General features: G+C 44.7%; 1 protein-coding gene across 1 annotated transcript in view; it reads right to left on the minus strand.

Annotated features, from left to right (window-relative positions):
• etf1a (eukaryotic translation termination factor 1a) overlaps nucleotides 1–9,485 on the minus strand; it is a 99,612-nt gene extending 90,127 nt beyond the window's left edge. The window contains exons 1-2 of the mRNA XM_060910449.1: nucleotides 9,354–9,485; nucleotides 8,772–8,885 (exon numbers count right to left, since the gene is read on the minus strand). Coding sequence (XP_060766432.1) covers nucleotides 8,772–8,857 — 86 coding nt within the window. The 5' untranslated portion in view covers nucleotides 8,858–8,885; nucleotides 9,354–9,485. The remainder of the gene's footprint in view (nucleotides 1–8,771; nucleotides 8,886–9,353) is intronic.
• Between the last annotated feature and the right edge of the window lie 3,521 nt (nucleotides 9,486–13,006).

The raw sequence follows: 13,006 nt of genomic DNA on the forward strand, positions 1-13,006 counted from the left end.
GGCAGCCACACCAGAGCGCCCAGGGAGCAGTCAGGGGTCAGGTACCTTGCTCAAGGGCACCTCAGCCCAAGGCCGCCACACGTCAACCTAACTGCATGTCTTTGGACTGTGGGGGAAACCGGAGCACCCGGAGGAAACCCACGCAGACACGGGGAGAACATGCAAACTCCGCACAGAAAGGCCCTCGCCGGCCACTGGGTTCGAACCCAGACCTTCTTGCTGTGAGGCGACAGCGCTAACCACTACACCACCGTGCTGTGCTGCGGCTGTTTTCATTCCGCTGGGAGCAGCACTTCTCCCGCTCCGCTGCAGGCTTCTGTTTAAGGTGTTGGAATAAATTCGTCGTGCTGCTTCCTTTGGAGGCAACCGTTTTCAAACACATCTTACAACGAGGCCTTGTTTGGTCTGCGTCTGATGCCGCAAAACCGAACCAATTCCAGATCACGGAGGAAGTTACTCCTTTCTTGGGCACAAGTTGCAGCTTTCCCCCCCAATCGCTGCCATGTTGTTTGTGTGTCTCTATGGCAAGCGCACGGGAGGAGGGCTATAGTGTCCGTGCCTGATCCATTCTGCACATGCGCAGAGAGGAGTGTCGGTGGTGGAAGTTAAAACTGAGAGAAAAACGATTTTCATAAAAAACACATCGTCCTTAACTGTAAATTCGAATTAATCGATAAAATTGATTTATTGCCCAGCTCTACCAAGGCCTAAAGCAGTGTTTCTCAACCTTTTTCAGTCACGGCACCCTTCAGAAGTATGCAAATTCTCAAGGCACGCCCATATAAAATACACGCAGCCACGCTGACCCCGACAGTGACATTGTGACATGGGAAAGGGGGCCGTGAGACAAATTTTGATGATGCATGAGGCGGCGATGATCTGCATTAGTGTAACTATAATTTTTTGGAATTTTAATTCATTTTATTTATTTCAATGTTCTGTATGCACCCGGTTCTTCTTGCTGTGAGGTGACAGTTCTAACCACTACACCACCGTGCCGCCCCAAAACATCAGGCAGTGCCAGCAGGTTGAACTCGGGTCGCCCCGGTGTGCAATTGAAGTAACCACTTGGTTAAACTAAGTCGTTCAAATTCTGTTAAGCTGCTTTGCGACAATGTTTATTGTTAAAAGCGCTATACAAAAACTTGAAAAAGAAAAAAAGCACAACTTTATTCATCACACACTTTCCTCTCTGCATGTTTAACCCACACACGTGAGCAATGAGCGCACACACACACACCCAGAGCAGTGGGCAGCCATGCCATCAGCGCCCGGGGAGCAGTTGGGAGTTCGGTGCCTCGCTCAAGGGCACCTCAGCCCAAGGCCGTCCCATATTTACCTAACCTGCATGTCTTTGGACTGTGGGGGAAACCGGAGCACCCGGAGGAAACCCACGCGGACACGGGGAGAACATGCAAACTCCACACAGAAAGGCCCGTGCTAACCATTACACCACCGTGCTGTGACTTGACTTGTATGCAACCCTTAGAGATGAAAGTGGAGCAAAGAAAAAAATCCTGAACTTTTGAAAGTCAAACTAAGATTGGGGGGGGGGGGGGGGGGGGACACGTCCCCTGAAAATATTGTAATAACACGCAAAACTCTGCATTCTAGTGCATTTTACTATTTATTTTCACTAAAACAAGTTATACCTTTTAAGCCTTTTTCTTTCATGTACATTAATGATTAACATGTCAAAAATATCTAATTTAATTCCCCGAGTTAATGAGTAATTTTCAGGAGTGCGTTTAGAAAACGCGGTGATTTTCCTGCTACACACTTCATTACTCTGAAAAAAATCAGACAGTTGACGGTAAACTCAGCAAAATCCCAAAACAGTGCTGTTAAAGTAAAGGTCTGTTAGAGTTTCTAAAGCTTTCAGGTTTCAGTGTTGGGGACGTTGAGCCTCGTTTATCAATCTTTTAGTCGAGTTGTGCGTTTGCAGAAGCTAAAGTGAACTAAACAGTTCCAATTCAGATTTATGCGAGCTGAAGCCAATTGTTTACATTAGTTCGTATTGTCTGTAAATTTAAACACGCCAATGAATACCACATTTCTCATGTAAATCAGGGGCGTGGCTAGGATTTTTCGTGTGCGTCACACACTGACTGGCAGCCTGAGTGCATTATGTAACAAAAAATAAAATTCCCATTGCTAGTTTTAGGCAGCTTAGAAACCGGCTCTTCCATTATTGCTGTTTCTTCCACGGTTTCTTGATGTTGTGTTCTAGAAACGGCACTAAAACTTCGCTTCGAAACCACAAAATGCAACTTTGATGGAAAAAAATATATAATAAATTGCTGACCTCTCTTCACGTCGAAAGGAGGAGGAAAGTTTTGCTTGTTTTGACACGGCGAATTATTAACACAAGAGGAAATACTTGTAATTCGCAACTAAAAAGACTGCAGCTCCACTGGCAGCTTCAACACGCTTTCTAGTGCGATTGTGCTGCGCTTGCGTAGAACGGTGTCAGTCCTGCACGCCTTAGCACGTGCGCCTAACGAGCTCCGGCACGCACACCGTTAACAAAGAACGCCTGTCTTTAGGGGTCATCCATAATTTTCATCATTATCATGAGTCTACAAAGAGTAGACTTTTGAGCAACCCCCCCAAAAAAAGTGTATATTATTAGCGGACAAAAAAAAAAAAAAAAAAGATGGATCTACGTGGAATAGGAATTCAAAATAAAACCATGTCTTGTATTACTTATTAAAATCGGATGACAGGACAATACAAAGAATGACAAGAGAAGAAAAGAAGACACAAGACAGGTCCACAAGTTTTCATAGAAAGCAGGCGATTCATTTTTGAAAATTAGGGACTGTCTTTTTAAGGGGAGCCGTTGCCTTTTGGCTTTGAAACGTTCGTTTTTGATTCTTTCCAAGCAGCCTGTCCTGCCCTAACTGCCTCCTGCCGCTTCTCAGATGAATACAGGAAACAATAAATGTTTAAAAACTGCTCGTACTCGTTTGAAGGAGTCTTGTGAATAGCGGTATTTCTGCCATTCACAAATTTGTAAATGCGGTCAAAATCTGGGTCAGCCGTTGTTGTATTGAAGAAAGAAAGCGTGTAGAGCTAGCTGACAACACCGATGTGGCATGAAATTTTTAACATGGCGGCCGCCGATTCGCACATTGACGGATCATCATTTTTTCATTTTTAAAAAAAAAAAAAAAAAAAAGTGTACGCCCGGTCATTAACCCCCTCCCCCCCGCGTACGGTTTGTACGCTCGTGATAATGATGAAAATTATGGATGACTGTGACGGAGCAGCTCCGTCACTGACTGCGGTGGCGCAACACACACACACGCATACACAAACCGATAAAAACTTACCCAGTCTATAGAAACGCACCACCATAACCTACCCATCCGCTTCCGGCGGCAAAACCAGGCGGGAGAATAGGAGTCACTTATATAGAGGAATGACGCGGGGGAAGACGGGTCAGGTGATGCAAAATAATATGTTTTAATAATAATGTCAATCTGGCCATGGTCATAGTACATGTATATTTTTGTGGGATGTTTGGAGAGATTATTTATGGAAAAAAAAAAAAAAACTACAATGAAGGGAAGTAGTTTATGGTTTTTTTGAGGCCTAGTGGGAGGGGCTACGGGTATAAAAAGGGGCTGCCTGGGCCCTACTAGGTGAATGTGGTGAGTTACGGAGAAGGTAACAGGGAGTCTTGTTTTGAGTTGTTGAAGAGCTCTTTTATTTTCTTCCCCATTTGTGTATATAGTGCATTTCTGTTTAATTTTTGTTTCCTTCATGTTATATGGATTTTGGGTTGTAAATACTGGCACTGCTTGCACCTGGTGAAGTGAGGACAATAAAAAAAACCCACAACCATATTTTCCGACTGAGCCTGTTTTTTCGAAAGAACCCCACAACAATGACCCCTTAATCAATGAGCTACGTTTGGGCTATTTAAGGACGGCGCCCATGCAAGGACGATGCGAAGTATTACGCCACGTCTAGGAACGCGAAAAATCCGAAAAATAATGCTGTGTTCACACTTATACCGGTACGAAAGTGGTATAACTGTATCGATACAAAGTATACCGATACAGTTTAGTGCATCTGTCCACACTAACGAGAAATGCTTGTGGTTTTCTTTCACGGTAGTTGAAATGCGCGTGCGCGAAATGTTTCCATGGTTACCGAGTAACTTCCTTCCGAGAATATGGCGGACGAAACGACGTGTGTGTGCTTTTTGTTGTCAATGTACAGTCTGTATTTCTGGTGGTCATTTATTCAGTCGAATCGTATAAAACGCGCGAGGCAGTTGAGAAAGAAACAAAGAAAACGAATCTCCGTTCTTCACTATTTTATTCAGCGAAGACATCGATTAAGGTGTGTGACTTTGCGCATTATATTTGTATCGATACAGAGCCGCTTCATCTGTCCACACTACAGCGAAGCGCTACAGTACCGGTACGAAACCCATACATTTGTGGGTTTCGTACCAATACAGTTATACCGCTACAGTACCGGTATAGACCCCTTTCACATGATGTCACCGCGCCGCAAGATTTTGTGAGGCGCCATATTGGAAGACCAAGTACATGCACTCACAATATAAAACAAAGTACGAGCGAGAGTAAAGTGACACGATGGCTGATAATTCGGGTTATGTGAGTACATTACCAGCTGCAGAAAGGGCACGGTATGTGGAGAAACTGGCTGTGATTGATGGGTTTGACCCATATAAGACGACTCGCGGCAAGGGAGAATGGAAACATAAGGAGGACCGGACACCAATTCTGACATCTGTTTGCTACCCAGACATTGTAAACTATTTGTTGTTTACACCCAGTGCCTACACTCAGTGTTCGAACTATGCCGATATTTTCGGGGTGCCCCTTTTATCCCCTTGGGGCGCTTGCGCTTGTCTCGGAGCGCGGATCTCCAAACACATGAGAAGCCTATCTTACGCACATATCACGCGGACTCCACACCTCCACACACGCATCGCGTCTGAAGTCATAACTCATCAGGGGAAATCGTGTCCGCATTGGCATGTTCAAAAAACAACCTCGCGTCAACAATGATACCACACGCAAGAACAACAAAAAAAAAAAAAGTCAGGCTACTCAACAACCAACCTGGCAGCAGCGAGCAAGCCCCAAACCATCCTAAATTATTATTATTATTAAATTGTAGAAGTCTGGGAGGCTTGCTCCTCATACAGTTATCAACTTGGGGCCACTTTAGCATGTTTTAAATCTGAATTTCTTGCGTTTGCTTACCTCAAAGTGTCCGCAGATCATGCACAGACTTATCCATTATATCCACAGTTTTTTGCCAAGTCTCACACAGGTTTCTTTCAAGTCTACTGTTGGGCCAATAAATCATAAATAAAACAGCTCAGATTTGTTTGTTTAAGTCGTTTGCCACTCCACTTTATTCTCGTGGGTTCACATACCGCTGCCGTTATTATCCCCTAATCACGAGTTTGTTGGTCTTCCAAAATGGCGCAGGGTCTGTTTACTTCCGGTTTCGGGTGACGGCAGTGAAAGGGGTCTATAGTTGCTCGTGTGGACAGGTGTTGCGGTACGAAAGTACACCAAGTAACTTTAAAAATGCACATTGATAAAACTTGCTGAATTCGTGCTGAGTTTATCTCAAGAAGAAAAGAAATATATCACAATGGAAAAATAACTTCGTTCCGCCCGAATAAGTTCCAAATCTGTGCTCAAATCAGAATTTAAGGGAGTTGTACTCAATAACGTACAATATGACTCGGGTAGTCAATGACATGGACAGGCTTTAATTTTCAAACAAATTTTGCATACACTGTACACACACAATCTTGCCTATAAATACCCGGGGGAAATGATGGGAAAATTGTCATTATTGAAGATGCCACGCCTAAGCCAAAATCAACGTGAACAGGCCATCGGGATGTTGCGTGCCGGAAGTACACAGACAGAGGTCGCCCGGCACTTCGGTGTTCATCATTCGACCATTTCCCGTTTGAGTCAGCGTTACAGACAGACAGGGAGCACCAGGGATCGTCCACACCCTGGTCAGCCTCGAGTCACGACGCCAGTTCAGGATCAGCACATCAGGCTAGCTCACCTCCGTGACAGATTCCTGACACCCTCAGTCACTGCTGCTGAGACCCCTGGACGACACAGACCCAGAATCTCCAGCATGACGGTCCGAACATGGACCAACTGTCACTTTGAATTTTTTTATTGTGAATTAATTCTTGAGTTTGACAATAAATGTCCTTTATCGATGTTTCAAGATGTGTGTGTGCATTACATACAATATCATAAATTTCAAATATATGCATGGATCTAAAGTGATATCGTGTTGAATTCCATTGTGCGTTTTTAAAGTTACTTAGTATAGTTTCGTATCGGTACAAAATCCCTAGTGTGGACACGGTATAATGCCGCTTTTCCACTACAAACGCGGCTGAGTCGGGCTGAGCCGTGCCGTGCTGAGTCGGGCTGAGCGGGGCTGTTGGAGTTGCATTTCGACTACAACCGCGCTGAACCGTGCTGGCTGGAAGTGGGTGGACACATTGGGTGGAGTTAGCGAAAGCGGGTGGACGTCAGGTGATGTCGTTAGGCGGCGCAAACAGTGACATCAGTGATCTTTTAAGCGGTAGTCTCACAACCCGGAGAGTAAACAATAAACATGGAGTCGTTAGTGTTGCTGGTCTTGGTGCTGTGGCTTGTTGTCACCGACAACGCCAACAGATACTGGCAAGAGCATATAGATGAGGCGAGGCACATAAGGCTTCTCGTAATTCTCCTTCTTCCGGGTTTACGGTGTTTACAGATCCCAGCGTGCTCGCGGGGCGTGTGAGGACACTCCTCCTCACCAATCAGTGCACAGGGGAGTGTCTGCTCACGCCCCTAGCCCCACTCGGCTCGGTTTGGCTCGCTTCAGCCCCACTCCAAAACCGTGCGAGTTTTGGGGGCTGAAGCAAGCTGAGTCGTGCTGGTCTTATGGCCCTTTTCCACTACCCTTTTTTAGCTCGCTTCAGCCCGACACGGCTCGCGTTTCGACTACCAAAAACCAGCACGACTCAGCTCGCTTCAGCCCTGCTTAGCCCCTAAAACTCGCACCGTTTTGGAGTGGGGCTGAAGCGAGCCAAACCGAGCCGAGTGAGGCTGGGGGCATGAGCAGACACTCCCCTGTGCACTGATTGGTGAGGAGAAGTGCCCTCACACGCCCACACACGAACCCGCGAGCGCGCTGGGATCTGTAAACACCGTAAACCTGGAAGGAGGAGAATTACGAGAATTTCTGAAGCCTTATGCGCCTCGCCTCATCTATACGCTCTTGCCAGTATCTGTCCGCGTTGTCGGTGACAACAAGCCACAGCACCAAGACCAGCAACACTAACGACTCCATGTTTATTGTTTACTATTCGGGTCGTGAGACTACCGCTTAAAAGATCACTCATGTCACTGTTTGCGCCGCTTAACGACATCACGTGACGTCCACGCACTTTCGCTAACTCCGCCCAATGTGTCCACCCACTTCCAGCCAGCACGGTTCAGCGCGGTTGTAGTCGAAATGCAACTCCAACAGCCCCGCTCAGCACGGCACGGCTCAGCCGCGTTTGTAGTGGAAAAGCGGCATAAGTTTGTCCATTCGGGAAACCGGAGATTTTCAAGAGTTTTGTCAAATATCCGGATTTCTGGGTAAATCCGGAAGACTTATCTATAAGCCCGGAAAATAGGCGATCATTTCAGTAAATCACAGCAGAACGGTAATCGGATCCGTGCCCGCCACAGGTCAGTTTCGAACAAAATGTCCATTTTTTTTTTTTTTTTGTGTGTGTGTGTCCAGTACAGTATTCTAACCTCATGTTATATACAGTGAAAGGCCAAAACCAACACACACACACACTGTCCTTGAATGAAGGACTATAGAGAGAGAGAGAGAGAGAGTGTGTGTGTGTGTGTCCTTAGCCCATAACTACTAGACAAAAGGAACAGTTAAAGGCAGTGAAGCATGCTGCTTTTCCACATGGCTTATTTAAACACAGACTGCTTGGTGCCACTATTATCCTCCCCACACACACACACACACACACACACACTAAACTAACGGTTGGCACCGGATGCATAAGTGACATTAAAAACCACGTGACCAGGGCGGCTCATGTCAAGAAGAGCTCGCGCTTTGGTTTAGTCAGTTTTGAGCGCGTGAGCCCTTCTGAGGCGCTGCTAGCTCATACCGGCTACAGCCAGTTTGTTAGCAGCACAAACAACCGGTACACGGTTAAAACAAAGGAAAACCGGCCACAAGTAAGTACAAGTCACTAACACACCGACCAAGAACCGCGTTAACGGCACCGAAACGCGCTGTAAAAGTAAATCCTCAGGACGTTAATTCCTGTCGCCGTACCTACCGCGCTGTTAGCGGTTAGCTAGCCGCTACATTTCCCCCCGCACCGCACCGCACTCTGACTGACGTGTAGTACAACTTCCAGTCACGCGCACCACCGGCTAGTCCAACAAAATTACACCGACTTAGCATGGCTAGCGACAAAATCAACACACTGCGCTACGCTGCGTTTCATTCACATTCCAGCCCAGCTCTAGGAAGAAATTAAACGCCCGACTTGCTGCTCATTTACCGGTTCCTGTCACGTTAACGTAAACGCTGACGCTACTCCTCCCAAGGCCCGGCTAATCAGCTAGCACTTCCATTAGCAGCCGAGTTAGCAAATCACTCATCCGGTCAGTTATTCATAGTCAAATCCAACACTTTGTTTGGACAGCTCGGACGCGTTCACATACCCTCGAGCAGCCTCTAAACTCTTAATGAGCTTCTTAATTTTCCAGATTTCCACGTTTCTGTCGGCTGCACTCGGATCGTCCGCCATCTTCCCAGCTCACTAATCACTTCAGTACCTGGGGGGGGGGAAGAAAAAAAGGAACATTAACGTTGGTTAAAGACCACATTATTCACATTACACCCTGGCAGCTTGCTTTAGCATGGACATTTCTGTGCATTGTTTAAAAATCAGAGCAGTTTAGAGGCCGACTGGTTGATTTTTTTCAGCGTCAATGTTACCGTTAGCTGACCTGACTGAGGCTCACCTGACGCAGCACCAAGCTTAAAATACACACCGGAAATGTGTTCTGTTTGTTCTTGGTTCATGTACACGACTCACAAACAGCCACAGAGTAAAATTATGACCCCTCGGACATGATCTAAGTGTTGTTCAGTGGGGAAGTGCGCGGTAAATCTAGGCCTCCGGTCCTTCCCACCCAAATCCACGACTTTATCTGGTTGCCCTTAGAAACACCAAACCATCCCTGTTGTTTTTTTTTTAACACACTAACCTAATTCATTATATCTTTAACAAATCTCTGTACCTAATCAGTCTCCGCCGTCTCCTCTTTCTCTCTCTCGGTCGAATGTTTCGAACGTTAGCTGTCTGTATGACGTCGCCTCTCCCCGCCGGTTCCGTCTCTCCTCAACCGACAGCGCGTGGTGCAAAAGGCGACTCACATGTAGAGGGCGGGGCTTAAACTCTACCCTCTTCCACTTCCTGGTTACGCGCGTAGGAACCGTGGCCGAACTCCAAACGCTTCCTTCTTCCCTACATAGCCACACTATAATGAATGAATACTGCACCCTATCTAGAGCACTATGTATATAATGTCGCGTTATTTGGTATTGACCTCATTGCTGGGCGCTGTGAGTTAGCAAAACTTGATTGGTTTAAAAGTGTGTCAGTTCCAGTGATAGCGGAAATACGAAAAACTGAGTGTTGTGTAAAAAGTGGGTAATGTAGTCGCAGAGGCTCATCTCATCTCATTACTGTATCTCTAGCCGCTTTATCCTTCTACAGGGTCGCAGGCAAGCTGGAGCCTATCCCAGCTGACTACGGGCGAAAGGCGGGGTACACCCTGGACAAGTCGCCAGGTCATCACAGGGCTGACACATAGACACAGACAACCATTCACACTCACACCTACGGTCAATTTAGAGTCACCAGTTAACCTAACCTGCATGTCTTTGGACTGTGGAGGAAACCGGAGCACCCGGAGGAAACCCACGCGGACAGGGGGAGAACATGCAAACTCCGCACAGAAAGGCCCTCGCCGGCCACGGGGCTCGAACCCGGACCTTCTTGCTGTGAGGCGACAGCGCTAACCACTACACCACCGTGCCGCCCCATTTCGTGTCAATTAAATTTTATTAATAGTAACAGATCTAGATAAATCCAGTGACTATAGACCAAACTTGAATATGCCTAAAGTCAGTATTAATGTCAATAATGACTATTATAAATTGCCAATGGTAGACTCTCTGATGATAATGTTCTTCTCTAAGTTTGAAAAAGTCAGACAAGTTTGTGAGAATCTAAAGTCTGGTGATCTAACCTTGTCAGATATAGGGTCGTCTTGCTGCCGTCCAAAATAGTCTGCCATTCGTCCCTGGCGACCATCGCAACGGGCGATCCGAACTTTATCTTGGTGATTTTCTGATATTTTGGCGGCACGATGGTGTAGTGGTTAGCACTGTCGCCTCACAGCAAGAAGGTCCAGGTTCGAGCCCTGTGGCCGGCAAGGGCCTTTCTGTGTGGAGTTTGCATGTTCTCCCCGTGTCCATGTGGGTTTCCTCCGGGTGCTCCGGTTTCCCCCACAGTCCAAAGACATGCAGGTTAGGTTAACTGGTGACTCTAAATTGACCGTAGGTGTGAATGTGAGTGTGAATGGTTGTCTGTGTCTATGTGTCAGCCCTGTGATGACCTGGCGACTTGTCCAGGGTGTACCCCGCCTTTTGCCCATAGTCAGCTGGGATAGGCTCCAGCTCGCCTGCGACCCTGTAGAACAGGATAAAGCGGCTACAGATAACGAGATGAGATTTTCTGATATTTTTTCTTTGTAGTTTGGCTTTCGCCATTTCCACCAACGGAACTTCGTTTCATTATCTCATTCAAGAGAACATAAAGTTAAAGGCAAGCAGGCGATAAATGCAGACGCAAAAAAAAAAAACAAAATGGTTGAGTGTCGCGGGTTTTCTCGTTCTCTTGCGTGTATCATTAATAGCGCCATCTGTATGCTTTATGGGTAACTGCTAAGACATTGGGTGGGCTCAAGTGTGTACCCCGCGGCGTACCAAATTCCGCTCGATTCATATGCGTGCTTGATCTGCACGCGCATGCCTCACTCCAATCCTCCCGTTACACCGATCGGTGTACCAACCAGGGAATCGGCATATACTGCAGGGTACACACTTAAGTCCACCCATACAATGTCAGACCACGAAAAGTGGAAAGTCAACTATTAATTTTCATCAACATAAACGTATCACATTATATATGTTTTACTAATCATGGGTAGTAAGGGTAGGCGGGAGATTTTTATGTTGTCAGCGGGAGGTTGGGAGGATTTTCTAAATGTTCCCTAAAGCGGGAGATCTCCCACCCACAGCGGGAGAGTTGGAGCCTCTGTGGTCGACTACTTTGCCAGGCATGGACAAATGGAGATTTTTTTTTTTTTAAACAGTTGCTCAGCTACGGTTCCTACGCGCGTAACTAGGAAGTAGAAGAGGGAAGAGTTTAAGAAGAGAATATGTGCAATGGGTTAAATAAATAGCCAAGCTGTACAGTGTGTGCCGGAATGTGAAATAAAAGTTCACAGAATGAAGATGTATGACAGTTACAGACATTAACAGTCGTCCAACTGTCTGGGACAACCAAACGTTTGGTCGGTTTGTAGCATTTAAGAACGATTTGCAAGTTTTCTTGAAGTCCTTAACAAGAATGATAGAGTGCCTTAAGACTCTCGAAGTTGCAGTAATTTTATATATATATATATATATATATATATATATATATATATATATATATATATATATATATATATATATGTGAGTGATTCCACGCTTATGGGTACTGAAATGGGGACATGAACTTATTTTTAAAAATTCACCTAAAACCATTTCTTTTTTTACCATCAGGTCACAAAACATGTAATCTTTAATGAATGATATGTTAAAAGATAACTTTAATTTTCTGAGATGTAATAAAAACATATTTATATGCCAAAGTCAGAACGTAACAGAAGTGTTGTGGACATATATATTCTCAATTTTAACAATGTAGAATTACTTTTTGAAACATAGGAAGGTGATGTTTTAGCAAATATAATTAATAAACATGTGTAGTAGAATAAACATACACATTCTTTCAATAAGATTAACATGGTATATAGCTAGATTGTAATTAATTTGTAACAGACGCGAGATGGACAATCGTAACAGAAGTAATGTAACAGACATCATTTTGGAACTCATAGGCTTGACTTTGGCATATAAATATGTTTTTATTACATCTCAGAAAATTAAAGTTATCTTTTAACATATCATTCATTAAAGATTACATGTTTTGTGACCTGATGGTAAAAAAAGAAATGGTTTTAGGTGAATTTTTAAAAATACGTTCATGTCCCCATTTCAGTACCCATAAGCGTGGAATCACTCATATATATATATATATATATATATATATATATATATATATATATATATATATATATAAAGAAATAAACTACAAATTTAGAGATAAAAAAAATTAACAAATTTGCATAAATTAAATGGTTTGCAGATATATAGTTAACCTAAGTGTATTACAAACGTGGTATTGCATGTGCAAGTATTGCACAGGTATTATTACCAGTATTACCCAGATAGTATTGCACAAGTAAGTCAGTATATTACACAAGAGCCATTTTAACCATGTGTAGCTCGCAGTTTGCTGTACAGTACTCAGGGGTTTTTCTAGAAAAATTTAGTATGAGGGCGCGCACCGGGGGGGGGGGGGGGGGGGGGGGGATGGTGCGGAAGAGGGGGTTCCACCATGCGAAACCTTTGAAAAATTGAGGCTACAATGGGACATTCTGAGGCTATCTGAGAGAGAAATTGTAACAAATTGTTTATTTGTCAACATTGAAAAAGAAAATTAAACTTTGTCACAAACAACACTTAATTCAAATTCTAATACCTCATAATTCAAATT

The sequence above is a fragment of the Neoarius graeffei genome, chromosome 2, assembly GCF_027579695.1.
Source record: "Neoarius graeffei isolate fNeoGra1 chromosome 2, fNeoGra1.pri, whole genome shotgun sequence".
In the NCBI taxonomy this organism is placed as follows: domain Eukaryota; kingdom Metazoa; phylum Chordata; class Actinopteri; order Siluriformes; family Ariidae; genus Neoarius; species Neoarius graeffei.